The sequence below is a fragment of the Hemibagrus wyckioides genome, linkage group LG11 (genome assembly GCF_019097595.1).
Source record: "Hemibagrus wyckioides isolate EC202008001 linkage group LG11, SWU_Hwy_1.0, whole genome shotgun sequence".
Classification (NCBI taxonomy): domain Eukaryota; kingdom Metazoa; phylum Chordata; class Actinopteri; order Siluriformes; family Bagridae; genus Hemibagrus; species Hemibagrus wyckioides.
Window position 1 is genome coordinate 24,942,399 of NC_080720.1, and position 27,402 is coordinate 24,969,800.

A 27,402-nucleotide genomic window follows, 5' to 3' on the forward strand; every position below is an offset into this window, starting at 1 on the left:
AGGAACATAGCAACGAAATGCTGTTTAGCATCTACCAGAAGTGCAAATAGTAGAAATTGTGCAAATGAACAAGTGCAGATATATGTACATTGATAATAAGGCTATGTTAGAGTGTGCATAGAAAAGTATGTGCAGGTAGTATTTACAGCAGATAAAGTGACAGGTGTAATTATAATTGTGCTAAGAATGTGTGCATTATGTACAATGTATGTACAACAGTAACAGATAATATACAGTGTATATACAGATAATATAGTATTATCTATATGTATGAGTATATAGTATGTATAAATATAGTATATATAAATGTATATAAACAGATAGACAAAAAAAACTAGGTGTAATCTATGAAATGGACAATATGTACATTAATTATATTACACAGTCAGAAAATATTATATTATACCATATTATACCAGAATGTACAACAGAATGTATAATATTCATAAATAATATTCATGAAATATTCTCTTACCGCCATCCGTTCAGCAGTGAGCCATTCCTCTGCCTCTGGGTTGCCATGGCGATGGGTGTAATATGAAACACTCGAGATCACCTTGTTTACTTCATTTAGTGCATTCATTTTTCCATTAAAAGAAGAAATTTGCAATAACCTGAAATTGCCAAAAATATGCATTTATAAGGGAATTATAAAAAGAATAATACAGTGCCCACAGAAAGTCATAATACCCTGAAAAAATCTTTACCTTTTGGCACATTAGACCCTGGTAAATAAAATAAATTAAGTCCAACATTTTTTAAGCTGTATGTACATATAATAACCATGGATGTAGCCAAGTACATCCAAATTCTTGAGGAAAACCTGCATCCCTCTGCTAGACAGCTGAAGATGGGCAGGTCATTCATATTTTAGCATGATAATGATCCTAAACATACTGCCAGAAGAACTACACAGTGGCTTAAGGATAGCGAGGTGAAGGTACTGGAGTGGCCAAGTGAGAGCCCTGACATAAAGCCAGTGAGATTTATTTGTAAATACAGCTGGAAAAGGATTTTTCTGTAGGCACTGTAAATCATAATTGTCATTGCCAATCTGAGACATTTACAATATCAATTGGTGACTGTTAAGGTCACTTACCTAAGGATCATTTTTAACCTAAAGATTTCTAAGTTCTTAACAGTTTCTTCTTGGCCTGGTAAACGTGAAGCTAGGTTCTTCAAAGACTTGATTATCATAGAAAGAGCATCATTTTTGGCCTCATTCTTGGCTTCCTTCTTAAGTTCTTCATCTGTGAGTTTCTCCAGAAACTTTGGAACCAATTCTATCACAGGCAAGAAGAACTTCTTCACTGTGTGCAACGTCAAAAACTCATAACACTGCCCAAATGGCCTGTAAAAAATGGAAAAAAAAAACAAAACCCCAAACTAAACTATTACTTCATACTTTGATGACCAAGACATCTTTCAGCAAAGATAAATATCTTACTTTATGAGCGCTGCAATAATCTGCACATTAAGAGTCTGTCCACTCATGAAACGTTCATGCAGGATCTGAAACCCCCCAAGTGTGCCAAATTTATTTATAAGGTCCACCAGCCAACCCTGGGCAGAGAGAAAGACAAACAGTGAAATGAGTAAAAAAAAAAAAAAAAAAAGCAGAAATGCAGAGATGAGCAAAATGTTGTAAATTTCAATACTATACATGCAGAGTACTGAAACATATTACAAGTGTTTCTCTCAAGGAGGAAAGAAAAACAAATGGTTTAACTTACTTTAGGTGAACGTGGGTCTGGTGGGCGAGCAAAGAGTTCATCATCAGCAAGCTGGGGACCAGCAGGTATGCTCTCCGATGGGCGTGTTCCATTGTAGATGTGAAACTTGCAGTGGGGACTGGTTGCCATGGCTAGGAGCTCAAGCAATGGAAACCAATCTTGAGACAGCTTGACCACACATAGCTCCACCAGTCGATGTGTGTTATTGATGATACATCTCTGTAGAGCATAGCATAGCTCAGCATAGAAAGTAGTTAAAATCATTACTAGAATACCATTTTGTCCAGGTGCAGAAAGATCAAGAATCTCATGATTCAGTGATCTATTAAAATGCCTAAAGCAGCTGTAACATGAAGAGCTATCGGAGCTACTTACATGAATTTCAAACTTCCAACCACTCACGGCCTCATCTGTCAGAATCTTTGTGAACGAGATTGTCAAGCCATCTCGAAAAAACCTCTGACATGCCTCACACTTCACATCAAGCCCTTAAAAAAAGAACAAATAAAACAAGCACAGATACATGTCAGACACAAAACCACAGCCAGATTCATAGAGTTAGAATTTATTATTATTAATAGTATTACTAGAATTCATTTTTACCCTTTTTACTTAGATCTATAGCAGCTTCAAGTAGAACCTCTAGTTCCCCCTTTGGCAAGACTGGAACCACCCAGCGAGGTCTAAAATATTAAGGACAAAATAGAATTATAAAAAATGACCATATATAATTATACATTAATGAATGTTCAGTGCATGTGTTGTAATATAAGAATATGTTTTATACATTCAAATTCTGAATTATTCCTTGCACTTTTATTTAAAGAAAATTGTCCGTCAGTGCTGGTGAACAGGACCAGTTATCATTACCAAAATAAATAATCTATGATCATTTATAGCATATAGTGTGTTACACCTTTCAAAATGGACCTTTATAAAGATACAGCAATTATTTATTATCATCATCCCCAAAGTACTGCTGCTGCTGCAAGTTTTTATTCCAGATAAACAGTGGCCAAAGAATCCATACGTATGGCAACAACATGCATTCACCAGCCACTTTATTGGGAACACCATGGTAATACTGGGTAGGATACCCTATGCTCTCTAAATAGCTTGGACACATTCATTTGAAATTTTGGCCCAAATTAAAACATAAATGCTGCAGGTTTTTCAGCTGCACATTCACACCATTCTACCACATCCCAAGGTGCTATATTCAGTTCATATCTGGTGACTGGGCCAAGTTCAGTGGAGCCAGTTTGAGCTTTATGTTTTGTGACATGAAGCATTATCCTGCTGGAAGTAGCCATATAAGATGCACATGGTCAGCAAAAATACTCAGATGTGGCATTCATATGATGCTTGATTGGTATTATGGACCCAGTGCATGCAAAAGCGCTACATTCTCTAGACCATTACACCACCACTAGCAGCCTGTACTGCTGACACAAGGCAGGTTAGGTCAGTTAACTCATGCTTTAAGTTCATTAACCGATGCCAAATTCTTACTGCATGTCATCTGCATGTCACAGAAATCTTCCTATCTTCAACAGGATAGTTTCAGCAAGCTGAAAGGTGTTACATAATCTTCTGCAGTTGTACCAGAAGAAGCCCGTGTAACCTTAAGGTTTGACATTTTGTGTTATGTGATCCTTTTCTGCTGACCACAGTTAGAGTCAATCAGTCAGTTATTGGCACCCCTGGTTAAGATGTGTTCTTAGGCTTCTAATAAATTCATTTTTTTAAACAATATAGAACCACAATGCAAAAAAAGAGAAAAATCCATCCTTTAACAGGTTTTTAATTGAGCTGAGGTCAGGGGACTGAGATGGCCATAGGAGGAGCTTGATTTTGTGTCTACTGAAACCATTTTTGTGTATATTTCTCCATGTTTTGGGTCATTATCCTGCTGAAAGACCCCATGATAACCCATCTTCAGCTTTCTGACAGAGGCCATCAGGTTGTGATTTAAAATGTCCTGGTATTTCAAATAGTTCATGATGCCATGCACTCTAACAAGGGCCTTTGGAAGAGAAACAGGCCCACAGCATCACAAAACCTCCACCATACTTCACAGTGAGCATGAGGTGCTTTTCCGCATACTCATCTTTCATTTTACGCCAGACCCACTTAGAGTGTTTGTTGCCAAAAAGCTCTATCTTAGTCTCATGTGACCAAAGCACACGGTCCCAGTTGAAGTCCCAGTACCGCTTAGCAAACTCCAGACGTTTGCGTTTGTGATTGTAGGTGAGAAAAGGCTTTTTCCTTGCATGCCTCCCAAACAGCTTGTTGGCATTTAGATAGCGTCTTATGGTTGTTATGGAGACTTTGTGACCCCAAGATGCCACTCTTTGATGCAGTTCTCTGACATTGAGCTCTGGAGATTTTTTTACTTCTCTTACCACCCTCCTCATGTGCATGGTGTAAAGATAAACTTGGGTCCTTGTCCAGCCTTGTTTGTCACTGTTCCAGTTGTTCTAAACTTCTTAATGATTCCTCTGACTGTAGATTTGGGCAGGTTTAGGCGAGTGGCTATTTTCTTGTAGCCATTGCCTGACTGAAGATCGACACACATCTGCCTTACTTGAATGGGGTGTTCTCTTGTCTTTCCCATGTTGAAGAGTGGATAAGAGAAACAGGCCTCTGTGCTATGTCATATTTATACCCCAGGGAAACAGGAAGTAATGAATTATTAATTAAAAGTTTCTGGATACTCTGATCAACTTTAAAAACTACAGTAAAAATTACAAAAATGTTTCAATTACATTTATTTTATAGGAATTGTTATGGATGCCAATAATTGTGGAACAGGTGATTTTATAAAAAACAATTATTTTTCAGTCATGGATTTTTTCATTAATTTTTTAGTGTGAGATTATGCTTCTACAATAAAAAAAATTAATTTATCAGAAGCCTAAGAACATATCTTAACCAGAGGTGCCAATAAATGTAGAGGACGCTGTAATTGGCTGATTAATTAGTCAAATAAGAAGGAGTATATGTGTTCCTTCTAATGGTGACTGAATTAATGCACTACTAAGCATAATAATCATAATTTTGGTTATCCGTTTGATATTGCATTCATTTTGCTATATGAGACTTTGTACTCAAAAACTAGCTAACGTTTACTCAACATCAGAAGTACACAGACCGGTTGATCATATCATCCAGTTTGGCCAGGTCTGCATGGGGGAATGCTGGCTCCTCCTCTGCCTGTGCCTGTTGAGCATCACCCAGCCCCTGTCCCTCTAGTGGGCTCACTGGAGATGTTTCATTTGAAGAGTTGGGAGAACTCTATGAACACACACACACACAAACACACACAAAGATGTACACAAGACAGCAGAACAGACATAGATATGATACATTCAGAAAGTATTCAGACCCCCTTCACAAAATTGTTATGTTGCAGCCAGACACTACAATCATTCAAATTCTATTTTTTTCTCATTAATCTACACTCAGTGTCCCGCAAAGACAAAGTGAAAACAGAATTCTTTAGATATGTCTGTAAATTAAAAAGAAAAATCTGAAATACCACATGTGCATAAATATACAGACCCTTTACTCAGTACTTAATTGAAGCACCTTTGGCAGCTTTAAGGACTCGTCGGACACCGGGGTGTTAGAATCCATTTGCAGATTTTTATTTAAACAACAGGCAATAATCACCTCCAGGTGTTTGACGCTGAGGGCGCCCCCTCAGGCGAGGAGCAGGTCTGTGGGGAAAGCTCTGATGGAACTCTTCTATGAGTGCAGGGTCCAGGATGTTGGCTGCATTAACCCAGCAGCGCTCCTCCAGGCCATACCCCTCCCAGTCCACTAAGTATGCGAACTCGATAGGCGAGGGAACCGTTGATGTCCAGGGGAGGGGGTGGTTCATGGGCAGCGAGGCTAGTAGTTTGGGGCTCATGATAGGGTTTGAGCAAAGAAACATGAAAAGTGGGTGATATGCGATAAGATGCGGGCAGCTCCAGGCGGTACGAGACAGGATTAATCTGACGGGCAATTTTAAAAGGGGCTGAGTTTATGCCAGGGTAACTTAAGTTTCAGGTTGCGCATGGAAAGCCATACCTTTTGACCCACCTGGTAGGCTGGGTGAAGGCGCCGCCGGCGATTGGCCTGAATTTCCTGTCTTCGTATCGCTCTTTGAAGGCGGACATGGACTCACTCCCAGACCTCTTGGCTTCTCCTAGATCAATCATCCACTGTGGGGACATCTGAGGGTTCTCTGGACCATGGGAACAATGGTGGCTGATAACCAAGTACATATTGGAACGGAGTCAAACCTGTTGAGGAGTGGATTAAGGAGTTCTGTGCGTATTCGGCCCACGGGAGAAACTCACTCCATCGGTGCTGTTCCCTGCTGCAATACACCCTCAGGAACCTCCCCAGCTCTTGCTTAAGATGCTCAGCTTGGCCATTGGATTGGGGAGGATACCCCGAGCTAAGACTGACATTAATCCCCAGCTGTTTTCAAAACTCCAGCCACACTCTGGAAGTAAACTGTGTGCCCCGATTATGTCCTCAGGAAGGCCATAATTACGGAACACATTTTGAAAGATGGCTTGGGCAGTTTCCATGGACGTGGGTAAGCCCTTCATGGGGACTAATTTACAGGCCTTAGAAAACCGTTCAATAACTACCATAATTGTGAAGCCCTGAGATTCGGGAAGGTCTGTGAGAAAGTCTATGGAAATGTGTGACCAGGGATGGTGTGGTATGGGTAGTGGTTCTAACAAGCCTTCAGGCAGGTGGCGGCCTGTCCGAGATTGGGCACAGACTGAACACGAACGGACAAACCTCTCCACGTCTTGGCTTAGAGAGGGCCACCAGAACGTCTGGCGCAGTAACTGGGTAGTTCGATGTATGCCTGGGTGGCCTGTGCTGGGGCTTTCGTGGGTCCACCTAATCACTCTCAGACGAAGTGCTGTGGGCGCGTACCGCTTGGAGGGCGGACAATTTGGGGGTGGAGCTTCTGAGGCATAGGCTTGTTCAATCTCTCCCAAGATATCCCAACGTATGGGGGCTACCAGGACAGAGGGTGGAAGAAGGGTTTCTGGGTGTAAAGATGGCTCGATGACCTCATGAATTCTGGAGAGAGCATCAGCTTTCCCGTTCTTGGATCCAGGACGATAAGTGACGGAGAACTTGAAAAGTGAGAAGAACAAGGCCTACCTGGCTTGGTGCGGGTTAAAGTGTTTTGCTTCACAGAGGTATGCAAGGTTACGGTGATCAGTTAGAATCAGAAATGGGTGATTGGCCCCCTCCAACCAATGTCTCCACTCCTCCAGAGCAGCCTTCATCGCGAGGAGTTCCTTATTACCCACATCATAGTTCAATTCTGCCAGCGTTAGCTTTCGGGAAGAGAAGGCGCATGGGTGTAGCTTACCAGACTCTGACTGGCGTTGAGAGAGTACCGCACCTACACTGCTGTTAGAGGCGTCCACCTCCACGCTGAATGGTAAATCCGGTCGTGGGTGACAGAGTATGGGGGCAGAAGAGAAGCTTTGCTTCAGTCTTTGGAAAGCTGTCCTGGCTTGGTCCATCCATCTTAGTTTTTGTGGTTTACCTTTTAATAACGAGGTCAATGGGCTGGCTATGGTACTATAGTTCCGAATGAAGCGGCGATGAAAGTTCGCAAACCCCAGAAATCATTGTAGACCCTTAATATTAGCGGGCTCCGGCCAGGACGTGATAGCTGATACTTTGGACTGGTCCATTTCCACTCCTTTCTGCGAGATCACGTACCCCAGAAACGTAACGGAGGGCGGTGGAATTCGCACTTCTCCAACTTCACGAAGAGGTTGTGGTCTGCAAGGCGGTGGAGAACAGCTCGAACATGGGAAACATGTTGTTCAAAATCAGCAGAGTAGATCAGTATGTCGTCGATATAAGCAATAACGTGACTGTGGAGCATATCTCTGAACACTTCATTTGTCATAGACTGGAATACTGCGGGGGCATTGGTGAGTCCATAGTGCATGACTGAATACTCAGTGTCCATGCGTGGTGTGAAAACCTTTTTCCACTCATCTCCCTCCTTTATCCTGATCAGGTTATAGGCACTGCGCAGATCAAGTTTCGTGAACACCTTAGCTCCTTGTAGCTGTTCGAGAGCGGCTGGGACTAATGGGAGAGGATAGGAGTACGGTACCGTGATAGAGTTCAAGCCACGATAGTCTATGCATGGCCGGAGCCCTCCATCCTTTTTTTCCACAAAGAAGAAACCCACCGCGGCCGGAGATGTAGAGGACCGGCTATATCCTGCAGCAAGGGCCTCTTCAATGTACTCCTCCATGGCCTTTTTTTCCGGGATAGAGAGAGGGTAAACTCGATTCTTAGGTGGCACGGTGTTTGGAAGGAGTTCTATGGCACAATCCAAAGGTCTGTGTGGTGGCAGTCTTGTGGCTTTCTCTTTACTGAAAACCTCCCATAGGTCATAGTATTCCTGAGGGAGTGAAATCAGATTGGACGATTCAGGGCTTTCTATGGCCGTAGAAAAGCATGGACGAGGAGTGTGGTCTTGGAAACAGTTCTTTATACAGAAAGGGCACCACTTTAGTATGTCACCGTCCCTCCAGGAAATGTCTGGGTCATGAAGCTGCAGCCAGGGGAGGCCCAGCACTATGGGGTTGGACGGAGAAGACATGACAAAGAACGACAGTCTTTCTCGATGGAATAATCTGATTTGGAAGTCAATAGGTGGTGTTTGATGAGCAATGAGGCCCTCCGCAATGGGCTGATCATTAATGGCGGTCACTCTTAGTGGAGGGGTGCATGGGATGGTGGGAAGGTGGAGCTCTTGCACCAGGTTACAGTCAATGAGGTTGACCACCGAGCCAGAGTCAATTAATGCTGTGACAGAGAAGTGAGAATTAGCATGGAGCAGGAAAGCCGGAAGAGAAACTTTGGACAATGGTTTAATAGTCTCTACCTGTGACGTGGATGGTTTCTCGGGACATAGGACCACTCTGTGGCCTGGTTTCCCGCAGTAGAAGCAGAGGTTGAGCTTAATGCGTCGTTCACGCTCTTCCTCTGTAACACGAGCCCTTCCAAGCTGCATGGGTTCCGAAAAATCCTCTCTGTGATGGTGAACTTCCATCATACGACGGGGCATGGAACGTGAGGTGGAGGCTGGAGATCTGTGTTGGCGGCGCAGGTTGTCTAGCCGGATGGCGGTGAAGATATATATTGCGACAGCGTCATGTTGGTATCGTGGCATGCCATTTCAGCTTTCAATTCCGGGTTGAGCCCCTCGCAAAACACCGCCATGAGAGCTCTCTCATTCCATCCGGATTGAGCTGCCAGCGTGCGGAATTTTATGGCAAAATCCGCAGCTGTGTCCGCCCCCTGACGCAACTCGAGCAGTTGTACGGAAATGTCCTTTCCTCCTGCCGGGTATTCAAACACCTCTTTGATCAGATTCGCAAAGTAATTAGCAGATGATTTGACTTGAGGGTCTGAATCCTAAACTGCTGCTGCCCAATCTAGCGCTTTGCCGGTTAGCAGTGATAATATGAAAGCACACCTAATTCTCTCGTTGCCGTATGTTTCCGGTTGCTGCGCGAAGTAATCACATTGACGAAGAAACCCCCGGCAGCAATCGGCGGATGCGTCAAACTTCTCCGGCAGAGCAAAACGAGGATATTCACTGCGTGGTGTGAGTGCAGGTGCTGCGGCAGCTGCTTGGTCCTGTGGCTGTTGTTGGAGTTGGTTTGCGGCTTTCAGTGAATCCACATCCGCCTGATATGCACGGATGAGGACTCATCCTCATGCATGGACTCATGTCAGGCGAAGCATCCTGTAAGGACTCGTCGGACACCGGGGTGTTAGAATCCATTTGCAGATTTTTAGTTAAACAACAGGCAATAATCGTAAGTCGAGGAAACGAGGCAAAAAGGGTCAAAACCGTACATGTACATGTGATATTTTTCATACAGTTGCAAACATTTCTAGAATTCTGTATTCCCTTTTTCATTATGGGGTACTGAGTGTAGATTAATGAGAAAAACAATTAATTGAACAATTGTAATATCAACCTGCAACATAACAAAATTGAAAATAGTGAAGGGGGTCTGAAAACGTTCTGAATGCACTGTAAATAATAAACAGTAAATCATCATGCTTATTTACAGAAAAAAGATAATCTTAAATTCAAACAAATCATATTGGGTGCAGTGTTCTTTGATTTCAGAGCAATTCATTAATAGATTTGACAGATTTTTTCAAATTTTGTGTATTTCTTCTTGTGAAGAAATGAAACTAAGATCATTGGATTTGCAATACATTGGCCACTTTTTACCATAATTGCTTTCTGAGACTTTCCAATGTTTAAGTTTTCCATCAAAACTAGGCAATCAGATTAAAAATATTTCCTACGCTGATAATTCTAGAATTATAATGATATAATTGTTTAATATAACACTTACGTTTGTCATACCTTTTGACATATAGTATATACTACCCAGAAAATATAGTATTAGATATGAAAGTATTTAACATATACAGTCTCACCACACTCAACACAGTTTGTGCAGAAAAACATACTAACCTGGTTCTGGGGTAGTGGGGCTTGGCTCTGGCCATCTGTGGCTTGGCTCTGGCCATCTGGGGCTTGGCTCTGTCCCTGATTTTCACTGCTCCCCATGGGGGAGCCCCGGGTGGTGGCTGTCATGCTGGGCACAGAGCAGATCTTTGCAATTTTGTCTGCTTATGTAGCAGAATCAAGAGAAATCACTGCCTGGAGGGCAGTACTATGTAACCAGAAGCTGAAACTGGAGGAAAGCAGCACCTGGAGCTTAGGCTGAGTTGCAGTGACCATTGCATAACCTGCAAAATATGCACAGATATGTGGATTTATGTAAATGAAGAGACAATGAATGCAAATAGCAGCAACAAAACTACTGCCGTTATTCTATTATATTTTGTGATTTCTTTTTGCCTTTCATTTTTTTCTCTCAATCTCAGAGCACACAAAACTATCCATAGTCAGCTGATCTCATCTAACTTTTCCTCAGAAAATGAGTATGAAATAGAAACACACTCCAAAATCATTAACACTCAAACTCAACTTGCATATATTCACACAAGATCATCTAACTCTAATCTAACGTTATCTCAAAACTTAGAGTATGAAATAGAAACATGCTCTAAACTTACACAGCACATTCAAATTCCAATTGTACTCAACTTGGAAAAAGGCATACAATTTCAGATTAATACACATTATTCAGACATCAACACCTATGATTCCATTGCTAGCCTGTGTTTTTAATCCGTTAATTCCCTTAGCATAGTGGTAAAAGGACATGCTCTAATAGCAGAATAGAATATATTCAAGAGTGCACATAATTCAAGATTCAAGATTCAAGATTCAAAGAACTTTATTAATCCCAGGGGGAAATTCCTTTGCCATTTTACAGTTGGTGCTCAGGTGTGCACGTGTGACCACATTCAGAAACGCATGGGGTTATTACTTTAGAGTTTGCATTTGCATACCAGCAATACCCACAAAAAACAGTAGTATGTAAGAACTTAAAAGTCATAAGCAAAAAGTCAGACTGATCCTTGGCAAAAGCTCTGAAAACTGTCTCCAAGAACTGCCAAGTTTGAATTCCATGATTAATGCATCGAGATGTGGTAACATATGTCATGTACATCTCCACCTATCAGACAAAACCCATACTTGTTATACATGGGGGAAAAAAGAATAGAATTAGACATTAGAAAGCTAAAAGGCACATCCCACATTTTCCTATGTTGAGGAAATAGCTTTATTTTAGAGGCTAAAAGTCATTGCATATTAATTTGATGAAACAGGAACACAAATGATAGACTGCACGACACAGATGACTGCAATGGAAGGAAAAGTTGAAGTAGCCCATTTCCATGATTCAGGCTTGGATAAGTAAGTGGAAGATAAAATTAGTCAGCATTTGCTGCTATAAAAATTTTGCAGTATATAATGGCATTGTTCCAAAACTTTCGCAAATGACCAAAGCGGAATTCACTTGTTCATATCCTGTGCACTGCAGACACCTGCACAAAATCGGCTGACTGCATGATGATATTACTGTGAAATGTCAAGAGGCTGCAATTTTATTTAAACCTCAAATTGCCAAAAAGTGACAAGAATTCAATTCTATTCTATTTATAAATATAAAAATATAGAATAAAAATTACAAAGCTTAAATTTAAATTTATATTTATTAACTTGTTTTTGAAATGGTAATGTTTATAATACAACAGAATTTATGCCTATGCTGGTAGTAAACTATATATCTAAAAAAAAATATATATATATAAAGGAAATATAAAATATAATATAATGAATACAGACGAGTGGTGCCACAGGGTGTGGAAGCACTTCCCTGATCACAACAGAGTCCATTGTTCAGACGGTTAAGGTCCTTCTCTATCTGGGCTTGGGCCACTTGTTATCAACAAGTTAAAAAAATGAATTCATAAATTTATCAAAACATTCTACAGAATATCATCAGGGTGGCTACACAGCAAGTAGAAGTTGGGTGATGCAGCAAACCATGATCCTTAACATCAAAGTAGATGCACTTCAGAATTGCACTTTTCAAAAAAGAAAATCCACCTTTTGTAGTGGTCATTTCAAAGCCTAGACCTTAACCCCTAGAGATCCTGTAGAATAACCAGAAGAAAGCTGTTCACACCAGAAACTGTAAGAATATAGCTTCTAAGTATAAGTTCTGCTATAAGTATAAGTTCAGCTATATGAAACACAGTTGAGGGTATGGCCACGAAACATGACAAAAGTTCAAGGACTTGGCCTAGAAAGGACCCAGATCTCAACTCAATCCAGCATTTGTGGGATGTGCTGGACAAACAAGTCCCATTCATGGAGGTCCCCCTCTACAACTAACAGGATTTACAGTTAACATCATGTCAGATACCCCAGCACACCTTCAGAGGTCTTCTGGAGTCCATGCCTGGGCAAGACAGTGCTGTTTTACACTCTGGGCACACAACAGTCTGGGCGGTAAGCTTCTTTGGGCTTACTTAACAATATATCTCTCCCGGATGTGGGAAAGACAGTGAAGATAAACTCATCAGAGAACAATATGTTTCATGTTGTCCCAAGCCCAAGATTTCCGTTGCTGGCTTTCTAAAGGTTATCTAAATTACAGAAGAAGAAACTGTCACCAAGTGTTCGGCACATGTTCACCAAAACAGAATCAGAACAGAAAGAATTTCTAGGACAAAACAAAGAATATCACAATCATAAGATGAGGTCATAAGCAAATGATATCACACAGTCAGCCCAGGGCCACAGTCAGTCCAGGGCAATGCATGCAAGATATATTCAGAATATATCACATTATGTTGTGTGGATTGAAGATAATTTATGTGCAGGATGAAGATATTTTATGTGCAGCTGTCCTATTGCTCTGCTAATTCAACCTTCACACATCAGTGCCGATCAGGCACTGTCTTCATTAATTTAATATGATTTTCCATTTACATGTTGCTATATTGTGCAGCTCTATATTTTCCAACAGGGAAGGAAACACGTCTTTGCATTTTTTTTTTTATCACTGTCTGTTTTAAAAAAAAAGTGCTTGTTACAACTTGCACATGGTTTTATCTTACAACTGAACATTTAGCCCACTTTGTAGAAAATGATCTATATATATATATTGTGCATTGCCATTCAGCCTGAAAATACAGAGGTATGATTATTGGTCCATATTGCCCAGACCGATGTCCAATACTCTTATTAACTTGACTACTTTTCTCAGCTTCCAAAATGGCTTGCTTTTCTCTCATTGACAGTGGTCTGGTCTTCATAATAGTATTTATAAGCCATCAAAACAACTTCACTGCATGGCCTGAACTTCGTGAGGTCAAACTGCATCAGACAGCGTATCCATGGAACAAACCAAGAAATACCACTATACTAGGAATACTAGCTGAAACTACAAACTGTTTTATTAAAGTTACTCTTTAAACAATGGGAATTACATGAACTTCGATAAATCTCCACTTTCTTTCTCTTCTTTTAGCATACAACTCTGTGCTTATCGACAGTCAGTCAGTTACCGACTTTGTTTATATTAAGGAAAAATAAGATCCACTTCTGTAATGATATCCACATTAATGGTACTGTGCTTTGGAACTTATTTTGTCATAGCATATTTTCATAACTTTTATCACTGGCTATCCACCACATTAAAAGTAAAATCCCCACCATAGTTCTCCCTACTTTTACCTTGTTTTGCATGCCAGGGGAAACAGCCATGTATCTAACTTGGTTTGGGTTTATTCACTTTCACTTGGCATAAACGTGTACATGGATACAGAAGTTCCATAGAAGATTGTGGTTCCACATACACAAATGGCCCAAATGCTCAGTACATACACTACCAGTCAAAAGTTTGGACACACCTTTTAATTCAATGTTTATTGTTTAGGGATTTATTTTCTACATTCTAGAACAATACTGGAGATTTCAAAACTATGAAATAACACACATGGACTTAAGTAATCCATATGTAATGACAACAAACAACAGTCAGTTGTTATTTTAAGACACGAAGGTCAGGTGTTCTGGAATAGTTCTTGCAAGAACAGTATTGTCAAGTGCATTTGCAAAACCCATCAAGCACCATGATGAAACTGGCTCACATGAAGACCATCCCAGTAAAGCAAGACCAAAACTTACCTCTGCTGCAGAGGAGAAGTTCATTTATGGTTGCCAGCCTCAGAAATCACCAATTAACAGCACCTCAGATTAGAGCCGTTATGAAGGCTTTACAGAGCATCAGTAGCAGACATATCTCAATATCAACTGTTCAAACGAGATTATTGTGTATTTCGGCCGCCTTCAGCATTGTTTTACAATGTAGAAAGAAATAAACATCAGGAAAGACCATGGAATTAGAAGATGTGTCCAAACCTTTGACTGGTAGTGTACACACACACACACACACACACATAGCTTACTCCATTTTACTCTCTCCGTTTCTCTCTCTCTTTCACACACACACACACACACACACGCACACACGCACACACACACACACACACACACTCACAAACACATACTAAGGATAAGTTTTTATTAGTTAAATAATTTATTGGCGTTTCTTCTTTCTTCTCTGTAAATTCAATAAATTCTACTTTATTAAACATTATATTGCATTGCTGTAGTTATTACTTTTTAATATTATATATATACTTTTAAATATTTTTAATTTTATGTGAGAACTATAATCAATTCAACATTTTGAATTTTAATTAGTGGACTAAGCCCCAAAGGTGCAATAGCATTCTATTATGATTTGATGTTTTCTTTTTCTTCTGCTTATTATAATTATAATATCTATAATGTATATGGCAGCTCATAAAATGCTTTGTACTCAAGAACAGTATCTCAACTGTGTTTTTAAGAACTGCAATTTCAGTACTATTATTTATGGAACATTTCCCTCCCACAGAAGGCATTCTCCATACTCACTGCAAGACACCAAAGAAGACCTACTAAAGAGGTGTACTTCAAACACAGATGATTAGAGTCATGTGGATGTTCAGGATGGGAAACATTTTATAACTAATGATGTTTGAGATAATAATGATGAGATATAACTTTTTAAAAAAAAAATTCTTTGTATGCTTAAAACTAGAGAGCATTTTAATGCATCTAACAGGTGTACTGAGGTTGTTGAAAGGTTACATTTTATCTTTCATTCAGTATCAGGTGCTATCATCAAAGACATTTTACAGTCCTGTCTGAAGAATCACAAATGTGAAATTGAGGACTCTGTTGTGTCAAACATGGCAACAGAGCTTTGTGATGCCAATCCCTCTTCTGCCTACAAGAAAAGGGCTTATTATTATAAGAAAACTAATTCCCAAACATCATTACCTATTCTTTGTGAAATGCTTGAGTGCTTGGTCAGTTGATGTCAGGTGCATCTCAGGTGTTATGTCCTTGAGCATGCACTGTGGAAGTGCTAGAGTAGAAGTGCAGGAACAAAAAGACAGTTTCCCAGTTACAGAGTTCTTACAGGGTTCTTCAAGAACCAATATACCTACAAGACACAAATACAGTGCAGCAACAGAGTCTGCTATTATGGTTGATTCCTCAATTATTAGCTATGTGGCTCTCACATTTTCATTTAAAAGAAACATTGGATTCTATTTTTACTACATTTCATAGTCATCTTACAGGTTGATTAATGTTGCAACCAGCCCATCTCAAAGTGATGCTTCCAGAGCATGATGTCCAGAACCGGACATTACCATCTGGAATACCTGAAACAGTTAACTGAGCTTCTTCAGTATTTCGCAGGTTTTACACTGCAAGACTTCACAATAGGAAGAATCGCTGACAGCTCTGTCTGGTCTGGTCTGCATTTTACAACTGAACCTACGCGAGAAATAATAAGGAAATAACGCAAGATCACACGTGAGATCAGAGTTCTCGCACGAGACTGGAAATGGTACCCCGCAAGAAGTTCCCAACCCAAATGGGCTTGCTGATATTGTGGTCTAAAACGGGGTCCTCCCCGAACTGCCCACTGCCCTGTATCTATATTTTTCAGTCAGAACTCCTTTCACACTGCACAATTTTGAGTCATCGGCGACTCGCTCAGACCGAGTTTTTGGTATTTCACACAGCGCAATTGTCACTCATGTCCACGAGCTTCTATTTGCCGTGATTTGGGGCATTTGTCGGCGACTTTGCAAAACTACTCGGCGACTGAAAATCAGGGCTAAAATCATGCAGTGCAACTCGGCATTACTAGTGTTACTCGATCTTAGTGCAGCTTTTGACACCATTGACCACACTATTCTACTTGATAGGCTAGAACATGTTGTTGGTGTAAAAGGAACAGCCCTCTCCTTGTTCAGGTCTTATTTGATTGATTGTTATCAGTTTGTAGATCTAAATGGTGACTTCTCTTTGCATACCAAGGTAATGTTCAGTGTTCTGTCTTAGGCCCACTGCTTTTCTCCCTATATATGCTACCCTTTGGTGCAATTATTCTTAAACATGGTATTAGCTTCCACTGTTATGCCGATGACACACAGCTATATGTTTCAGCCTAGTCAGATGAGAGATACCAGCTTATTATAATTGTGGAATGTGTAAAGGACATTAGACAGTTTGTTAACTTCCTCCTGCTTAACTCTGATAAGACAGAGGTGCTTGTACTAGGACCACATGCAGCTAGAAGTATGCTTTCTGATTACAGAGTAATGGTGGATGGTCTTTCTTTTTCATCTTGTCCAGCAGTAAAAGATTTTGGTGTGATTATTGACTCTGCTCTTTCGTTTGAAGCTCATGTAGATAGCACTAGGGTAGCCTTGTTTCATCTCAGAAATATTGCTAAGATAAGAAATATGATGTTACTTCATGATGCAGAAAAACTAGTTCATGCTTCTGTTACCTCTAGGTTGGATTATTGTAATGCCTTACTGCCTGGATGTTCCAGTAGGAGCATAAACAAGCTCCAGTTAGTCCAGAACGCGGCAGTTAGCGAGTCCTAACTAGAACCAGAAGATATGAACACATCACTCCTATCTTAGCCACACTACATTGCAAGCCACACTGCAAGCCACATAGCCACACTGCAAGTCACTCAGGTTTGCTGACTGTGAAGTGGTTGGACGCTTTATGTCCCAGGAAGCCTTCATGTCTGTCACCTTCTGGCTCTCCCTTTTAGTTATGCTGTCATAGCTAGTCTTGCTGGAGTCCCCGTCTGCACTTTACACATAATCTACATTGCCTTTAAACATCACATGATCACAAGCATACTTAATATCTTTCTCTCTCTGTCTGTCTTTCTCTGTTGAGCTGTACATCCTGAGCTCCCAGTGTTCTGAGTTTCCAGTGTGACCACTGTCTCTTCCCCTGGTTGGAGTCTTGTCGCTTGGTGGTGCTCACTGATGCTGTGGATGGATCTGTGTGGACAGCCTGTGACCAGGAGTCAGCCGTGGACAGAGCCAATTGGGGACTATCACACAGTCACAGAACTGTCGTTAGATCTGTCAGCTTGACAGCAAGGAATTAGTAGTGTATATAATGAACTCAGAAACTACATTAACCTAATAGTTCCTCATAAGCCCTTGGTTGCTGTTGTAGAAAAGACATTATTTAGTTACAGTTACATTATTTACTGTCCAGCGTCACCCAAATGAGGATGGTTATACTTTTTTCCTTCTCTGTTTCTCTATTTCTTTAAAGCTGCTTTGAGACAATGTCCATTGTTAAAAGTGCTATACAAATAAATTGAATTGAAAAATTCTTGTTCAATATTGATTCCTGTCAGCTGTCAGCCTTCTGATGATGCCTACTTATCTGTGTCCTCCCATGACACATTGCCTGTTTTTCTTGGACTGATTACTGATGAAAGCCTAGCCCAGTGGTCAAAGGGTTGGCCCTGAGAATTTCTAATTCCACATTTATCTTCCAGTACAAAAATTGTGCTTTAGTCAGGCAATAAAAAATTCTATTTTTTTTTGTCTGGTACCAAAGATCAGATCACACTACTTCCAGACATTCTTGAATATATAGCTGAGGTCAGTTTCCAGGAGAGAACCAGCATCTTTCGATGGAGGAAGAGAGAGTGGATCTCTTATGTGATGTGACAAAAAGGAATAATTGCCAGGTGATTGCTGAGAAAATGCTGAGAAAAGATGTTCTCTCTTCTGAGGCAAGAAACCATTTATGCAATCCGGGACTTAATGGACTGCTGGCCTACATTATTTAGTCCAATACAGGTAAGTGTCTATAAAATTTTAAGTTTAAAACCATGATATTGATTAATTGAGAGCCAAATGACTACATATTTAATTGAAATTTGATTTTAATGGTGAACATGAAATATATACAATATACAATATATAAATATGTTTTTTTCTTAAATAGTAAAATATAAATATATAATATAATATAAGTATGCAGAGAAGCAGCCCTCTACTGCCTTGTTATGTACCTTGGAGCATCTTGAAAAAATATATTTCCACACTGGGCATAGTGTAAACACCTGCTCCTGCATTGCTCCCTGTTGTTACAGTTCTTAGGCATACTGCACTAGCCAAATTTTGGCCACGCACACTGGCCCACACCATCAATGATATTATAGCAATGGTCTGTTCAGCATAAATAGATGTGGACAGCAATGGCATGTAAAAAGGCTCATGAAAAACTTGACCAGTGACTGCTGCTCTTTTTTTAACAAGTTAAATTATTTTATTAAACCTGCAAAAAACAAGTCATTTAAAAAAGTCATAAGAAACTTAAAATTTGTTTGTTAGTATATTATTAAAGGGGCAATACTGGGTTAGCCATATAAACTAAACTGAAAGCATGGTATGTCAAAGCGTATTTGCTTCAGATTAATTTCTTGATGTTGCAGGGTTTGCAGATAAATAAACCATAATAAAACAGAGTCTTCTTTAATGCAAACCAGTAGCTGTTTTATCATCTTCAAATGAATATGTTGCAGGCAGTGACTCTCAATACACACCATATACAGAAACGGCTTTTGCTTAATCTTAGCTGATTCTTGTCCAAAATTCCCATTAGATAACTTCCTGTGGATTAACCTCATGATGGGCAAATGAGAACCCTGTTAGAAATCTAATTTAAAGCAGGTCATAAAGAAAATGCTGTTTAAGTTGTGAGAAAATTAGGCATTTATTTAATCTTACGATACAATAATTTTAGTTTGTTGCTTATTGAAGGCCATTTGTGAAAGTAGGTGCATGTGTGTGTGTGCCTATAAGGGTTAAAATACAAATAATGGCTCAATTGATTAAGTGAAATTCACTAAGAGTGTCAGTCTAAAAAGTCTGCAATAATTATTCAATTCATTATCCCTAACATGCTAAACTGCATGTCGTTTCATTTGCATTACAATGACACACTTTGCCATCATCCGTGACTTGTCCACCTCAGGTTCTGACCACAAGATGGCAACCATTGTGGTCAAGGCAGCCAAAATATTGGTGAGAATGGATATGCCAAAGGTTCTTTGCTTTGCTGATTGGCATAATAATTGCTTTGAATCTCAGGAATTGAAATATACTTCTGAAGTTTTTCAGAAGCTGTTCCTTGAACTTGATGCAACAGGAAGCCTGTGCAACAGTAACGAATCTCAAGAACAGTATTTTCTGAAGATTCAACTTGTTTCAGAGCACTATCGGATTTTATTCAAATTATTTTGTTTTTTATTTTGTCCATTTGAGGCAATAACACTGTTAGTGACACAGAAAAGGGAACACCAGACTACATTTAAGATTTGAGTTTTCCTGTGAAGTTGCACTGGATATGTTGTACTACCCTTAGAACTGACATGTAACACTCAAAGAAGTTTATTGAGAAATGAACAAACATCCATTAGCTGACTCTCAGCTGTACACATTTGCTGTGTTTGTAAAATTTATCTTTTATGTTTTATGTTTCAGGACCATGATAAGATTGTTGGCCATTGAACGTTAATATTTAATGACCATTTGCTTTTTACTGTACACTTTTGTTACTTGTAATTGTCTAGTTAATATTTTACAGATGTTATATGTTTGGCAATTTGGTTTATATAAAGACCTTTGCTGTGATGGAATAACTGATTAATTGTAACAGCAAAATGTAATGCTTAGTACTTAATTTCCCAAGGCAATATGGCCACTATATTTATTTATAACATAAATAAAAAAAATATATATTTAAATAAACTTGTTGTTGTGTGTTTTTTTTTAAGATTTAAATATTGTGTGTTTAAATACATAACTGCAGTTCATTATTAATAATTATGGTAAGCAAAAAAAGTTGGATCAATTTAATTTTTATGAGTAATCAACTTAAATACTTGTGTTTTTGCTGCAAATTATTAAGTGTTCATTAAAAAATGTTTTTTTCTCAGTATAGTTCGTTTGTTGAACATTATTTCTTTAGAAGTTGTCCTAACTCAAAAAGTGATACAAACTTGCATTCATTTTATAACCCAGAAATTAAGACAAATAAAACTAAGCATTCAGTTAAGACAAGAGAAATGGTGCAGTATAAATGGACAGACTGGTCAAATGGCATAAACAAATGCCTTAGCTGAGAGAAGTTTAGTGCTTAATAATAATAATAATAATAATAATAATAATAATAATAATCATCATCATCATCATTAAATATTTTTACTGCCATAGTAGTTCCTCAAAACAATTCTAATTTCTAATTGTTCAGTAAACAAAAGTCCACTTGTGTTTTTCAACCTTTACTGTGACCAGTTGTTTTGTGCTCATAAACATCTTGCACTTTATAGAGTTTTATGTGCATCACTTCATGCAAAATTTCCAAAACTTTTCCCGGTTAACATTTTAGTTACATTTGGCTCATGCAAACATTTAAACACAAATATACTAAAAGCCTGATATACACAGCCCACTGAGGCCCCAACTATAACACAACAAAACAAAGTTATGTCTGAATACATTACTGCCCCATTATTCTCCCCCAAATTGTATAAACCTGAGCTCCAGTTACTGTCTGCAAAGTTAGCATGTAGGTTCTATGGCTAAAAGTGTCTAAAAGACACCATGTTGTCCTCTAACAAACTGCATACTAATTTTGATAATCTCAAGACTGATATCAAAAACTAAGCTCTGCAACATTTTTCACATTAGTTTTATAGTGTTTTCACCATTTATCCTTTATCATTTAAGCACTGTTTTTTAATGTCATGGATGTTTTTTTAATTATTTTTGTAGATAATAAACATAATTACAGTTATGATTTTAGTAGAGTTTTTGTCTTGCTGACAATTTTAGCAAACTGAAATATTGTGTTATTTAACCAGCAAACCAGTAAAATACAGTGAAAGAAAATAAAATTTTGATATTATTTTACTAGGCACTCACTAATCTTTATTATTATAAAATAAGTAAACCAATAGGGTGAAAGAATATGAATAGAGATATTAGCTTGTAAGTTATTAGCCTGCCCAAAAATACCAACATAGCATACCCATGCAGCTGGGGCGATATCTCAGCACTGTTGGATTTCTCAAATCTGGCTAGTCAGAAGGAGTTGATTTTTTTTTTTTTTAATACATGGCTCTGACTGTAAATCTAAAATAAATTAATTAAACAGATCACATAAATATTGTTAGGTTTGTTTTAATGTTAGCATTTCTATAGTAAAAAAAAGAACAACTCAGGAATTTTAATTTATTCATTTAATTCTAACAACAATTAATTATTTTTTAAGCATCATTCATAAAAGTATAACTGTTGCCATGTTAAATCATATGGTATGAAGCAGATTAATTTAGCATTTATGGCAGAACAGAGAGGAATAATTTTTTTTTTTTATCACTGCTATAACTTAAATGATAAGAAGTTACTGGAAATTCCATATTACATGTAATGATAAACAGATTTAAAATGTAAAATCTGAAGAAAGATCTAAAATTTTACTAATTAAAAAAAATTTAATCATTGGTAAATTATTATAAAAAAAGTACACTTGTACACACTTGGGGCCTGCCAACAGCCTTGTTTCAATCTGCCTGCATGAATTTGGAAAATATATACTATTGAACCCACAGTACACTACTCCCCAATATTTTTGCCCTTTTCAGAATTCACAGAAGATCTTTACCACAGCAACCGCCATTGTACAGTGAAACACATCTCACAATGCTTAACTAAATCCAACAAGCATCAGCAGTTACTCTAAACTGCTGTACCTACAATGAATACGAAAAAGTTTACACACTCTTGTTAACATGACAGGATTCCTTTTTTCCACCCTCAATGTGAAATTACCACATATAAAAAAGGCAATCACATTCAATTTTATGTTCAAAGGCAACAATCATACAGCTGTTATCAATTATATTATTCTGATTAACCCCAAATAAAGAGCAGCTGTTTCTGTAGGCTTTTCTTCACATCTTATTGGCTTCATCCGACGTCTGAAGTTTGCAACAAAGAATGCATGGTATCTGGGTATAAAAGAATTTCCAAAACATTAGATGTACCATGGAACACTATAAACGCAATCATCATAGTAACATCAACAAAAACAGAACATCCCTACAATATTTATAAAGAAAAACATAAAACTTACCGGGAGGCTGAAAGGAAACATACAGCAACATTAAAGGAGCTGCAGGAATATCTGACAATACTGATTATTGTCTGCATATGGCAACAATCTCTCATTCTTCACATTCTTTCAGATGGAAGCCCCTTCTCAAAAGAAACATCCAAGCTTAACTAAATCACCCCAAACCATTTGCCAAAATGTGTTATACACTAATGAGGCCAATACCTAATGAGGTATACAAATGTATAATTCCAAAAGCTTATCAGCTTATGAATGAAGCATGGTGGTGTCAGCATCATGCTTTAAGGCTACTTTTCTCAGCCGGAACTGGAACAGCCATTGATCAAGGCGGAGGGAATCATGAATAGCTACAAACACCAATCAATTTTAGTGTAAAACTATTGTGTGTCTGCTGTTAAGATGAAAATAAATCAAATCAAATGGTGCTTCATGTATTAGAGCATTATTCAAGTAGTATATACTGTATGTATTAGTTTATGGGTGTGCACTTGCAACCAGGTTATTGTAACTTTTTTTATTTTTCCTATTTTAACTCTAAAGTGTTCTGAATTTCACTTTATTTTTAAACGTTGTAATTTCACATTGTAGGTGGAAAAGGTTCTGGACAAGCTTTATTTCGGTTCCATTTATTTTACATTAAAAATACATGCCATTTTAACAGCGCCGAGTAGACTCTTTATATTCAGTGTACATGCATTTCATTTTCTACAGCAACTGGGATGACTGCAGACTAAATGCCGGCTGTCAGCTGTGCCTGATGTAAGTCACACGCCAGTCTAAAAATGATTCAGAAGAAACTTGCTGCATGTTATGCTGTCAGTGGCAGGAAAAATTTTTTTGAATGGGATAAACAAATATACAAAATAAAATCCTGACTGTTTTTTCCTGATTTGTACAATTAAATTGCCAATTATTACATACTTGTGCATTTCTGATCACTGTCAGATAGCAGTAAGATGAGGCCCATGACAAAAATTTTATTTAATTATTTAAAGCACAATTTCATTTCAATCTGTCCAACACAATGACAGTTCGACTGAAAATGATTAAAATGCCACCGTAACAATAGGGAAAAGTTACAATATATTATAAACCAGGATGTACTTTTCTTTTCAGTAAACTCCAGCAGCTCTCACAGTGTAGCTAATAGAAATGGAAAAACATTCCTTCCCAGTTTGCTAACACTGCACAGCAGATTGTATCCAATACAATCTGATAAACAAGAAACTTATTAATTATAATCTGTGTAAGAAATTCTATTAGCTGATCGTGTTTATGAAAGCAATATTTATGAAATACTTTTATGAAATCTCCTATTCTAATTTCGGAGAGAAGGTTATCGATGTTAACATTCAATAGAGTGTTAAACACATATACATTATATTCATGTGATTTACACAGAAGGCCTATAGAAGATAGAATCGCTATTATCACTTCGCTACTTGTAGGGAGGGGGCATCATTTCGGATATCTGTCTTGTATCCGAAATCTGAAGCACAAGAGATCATACTGCTTTATTGTCAATAACCCGCATATCACCATGCTCGGATTTACTGACAGTCTAGAAAAGAGCTCTCTTAGCATGCGACGCCTCCAACATGTAGACGGGGGTCTGATGTCTCCGTGCGGTGTAACAAAACTCAAATATACACTCGTTTAAAGTGCTCTGTAGCATCAATGTCACTCCCATAAGACGCTGCAGATACAGATAGATAAGGAACCTATAGCACCTGAGTTAATCACGAAAATCTGGCCCGTAAACTATCAACCAATATCACAACTAAGTTAACAGTTCACAAACTTTACTTCACTGTTAAAAACAGCACAAACATTATACAAACCCACTGCTATCTTGTTAAGAATAACCTATGCTCTATATTTGTCAAAGTGTAAAACCTAACATCGCTGGTAACACACAGTCGCGGCCTGTTTTGACAGTTGTGTGTAGTCTTTTCGGCCTAGTTATGTGTCTGGCTAACATGCAAGAGGTTACACCTTATTAATGGCGCTGTCCTCGCTTGCCGGCCACAACGATGTTAGCTAGCCTGATAGCTACTGTGTTTATATGTATTAGCATCCTCAGATCTGACATGCCAGCTGTTCCCCGTCCAAACACAGTTTAAACTAACAGTGACCTCTGTCTCAGAAGGCATAACACTCTTTCGTATAGTCGGTATCGAGCAGATTTGTCTATAAATTGTCAGCCATTTGGCTATAAACAAATAAGCAGACAGTCGGACCGGCTTTTACACCTATTTACTGTTATCAATTCTGCCAGGATCTGACACGAGCTGAACCGTGGTGTTATGACGCCGACATTCCTCCTTGTCTGATGTGTTGCCTGCATATTAAACGTGCATGACACAAAACTAGCGACCACACTGTACTCTCAACACAGCAAATATACGACAGTTAAAATCTAAAATCTATGCATGCTCGCTGGCTAGCATCACGTAAATATTACTTACCCAGAAATAAGATACGATTTCCTTATGACCGGTAGTCTGGTTGCTTTGTCCCATATAATACACAATCCAAAGCATCAATAACGTATCCTTAATAAGACGTCCCGGGATATATTAGGGTCTTAATGTGCTCTCGCTTCCTTGAATTTCTTGTGAGTGATGTTCCTGCGTCACCAGCAGCCCCGCTAACACCACTAGTCGAGCTCCGAACAATTCAGTCCCAAAGAGCCAGTCACCAGCAATATACCTAAATATGGCGTCTGCAATGTTCAGACACCAAAATGTACCAAAACACACAATACCAACCGTTAAAACATTGTTTTTAGCGTATAGAATTTTTTAGATGCATGCATTTCTAAGTTTTTTGTCTGTGCAGACAACGCCGAGAGTGCCATTTCCCCAACTACTTATACTCCGTTGTTTTATTAATCTATTCGAATGTCCAACTGCAGGCTCCACCGACATTAAGAAAGCGCAGCATAATGAACTTTTACGATTTGCCTCCGCTGCTTTGAACGTAATGAGTTTTTGTCTTAGTTTGTACAAAAACCAGGGGAGTATATTCCCAAATTCTTGTGACTCGTGAATCGACTTCAGTTGATTCCATACAATGAAAGTGAATCGGCTCAAATAGGAAAATGGTGAGAAACTGAATCAAACTAACTTCATCGGATTTCTTTTGAACGATCTTCATCAAACAATGCTCGGGTAATTAGATTATTAGTAGTTCAATCAATCAATCAATCAATCAATCAATCTCTCTCTCTCTCTCTCTCTCTCTCCCACTCTGCAGGTTTGCCTTTTTCCCATAGTGCATCCTGGTGCCATCTCTGCCCCAGGTAAGTGATGCGCATACACTGGCTTGTCCATATGATGTTTAAAAAAAAAAGAAGGTGATTCATTAGACCCAGCCACTTTCTTCCATTTCTCATTGTAGTCACTTTTGGTAGTACACAGGGGTCAGCATGGACATTCGGACCAGTCCATAAACAGCAAATCGTAATATACTGTATGTTTTTACACCTTTTTATCATAACCACTATTGGCTTTTTCAGCAATTTGTGTATAGTACTGCTTCTGTGTGATCAGACCAGACAGGCTTGCCTTAGATCCCCACAAGCATGAATGAGTTGTGAGTGTCCATGACTCGTTCCTTGGTTTTATGCTTCATTTCACTTCCTTGGTTCAATGCTTTATGCATGCTTATATGTTTTTTTGTTCATCATACTTGTAAAGAGTGATTATTTGAGGTACTATATTTTTTCCTGACAGCTCACACCAAACTGGCCATTTTTCTCTGACCTCTCTTTATCAAGGTGTTTCTACCCATAGAATTGTCTCTAAATTAATGCTGGTTTCTTCTCCCCCATCCTCCATATGAGTTCACATTTTATGGATAACATTTTCTATATGCACAGGTGTTCCTATTAAAGTGAACAATTAATGTATATATCTTTTTTTGGGTTGGTATTGATCAAGTTGGTAAAGATTACATTATATCCTTCAGTATAAAAACACACCAGGAATTGCTCTTTTTTTGTCATCGCCCACCAAGACCAAACACAAAAGCAAATACTTCAAGAATTTAAAAAGCAAAATAATAAAATATAGGCGTCCTTTAAAAGGACTTGACCAAGAATCGACGCTTGTGGGGTTTTAGGTAAGTTACTAGGACAGGTCCTAGGACAGATAAATCCTACATACTATTTCGATCATAATCACTTAGCAGTATTTTAAGTATGTTTTTCTGACCTGTAAATTTGTGTTTTGTTCTGACATGGAAGACTTAAATTTTTTTATAGGATTGCTTATCTTCTTTTGCTTGCTTTGCTTTCATGTGTCATATTTTCAAAGCCAACCTGTGTTTGAACTTTGAAAGTAGAAAGTAAGGTTTCATTGGGGCAATATTAGTTCAATTCTGTTGTCTCAGAGAAGAGCCATTATTCGACAATTGAAAATTAAGAGATGTTAAGTTGTCTTTGTCACATATATATATATACAGTCTTATGCAAAGGTTTAGGCACCCCTTGATAAATAACAGATTTTGGTGATTTTTTAACACAGTCTCTCTTGGAAATGGAAAAAATGCACAATATTT

General features: G+C 38.5%; 1 protein-coding gene across 6 annotated transcripts in view; it reads right to left on the reverse strand.

Moving 5' to 3' along the window:
• The window catches only part of LOC131362278 (probable ubiquitin carboxyl-terminal hydrolase FAF-X), a 59,302-nt gene extending 33,401 nt beyond the window's left edge, over positions 1-25,901 (reverse strand). For 3 of the 6 annotated variants that reach the window (XR_009206152.1, XR_009206153.1, XR_009206151.1), the window contains exons 1-9: positions 25,308-25,901; positions 10,291-10,568; positions 4,888-5,030; positions 2,337-2,416; positions 2,109-2,221; positions 1,734-1,952; positions 1,448-1,563; positions 1,100-1,351; positions 476-614 (exon numbers count right to left, since the gene is read on the reverse strand). Coding sequence is in view for 3 of the 6 variants with exons in the window: in XM_058404201.1 (XP_058260184.1) it covers positions 476-614; positions 1,100-1,351; positions 1,448-1,563; positions 1,734-1,952; positions 2,109-2,221; positions 2,337-2,416; positions 4,888-5,030; positions 10,291-10,413 (1,185 nt within the window). In the remaining 3 variants the exon portion in view is untranslated. The remainder of the gene's footprint in view (positions 1-475; positions 615-1,099; positions 1,352-1,447; positions 1,564-1,733; positions 1,953-2,108; positions 2,222-2,336; positions 2,417-4,887; positions 5,031-10,290; positions 10,569-25,307) is intronic. The other 3 variants (XM_058404202.1, XM_058404200.1, XM_058404201.1) reach the window with 2 other exon arrangements.
• Between the last annotated feature and the right edge of the window lie 1,501 nt (positions 25,902-27,402).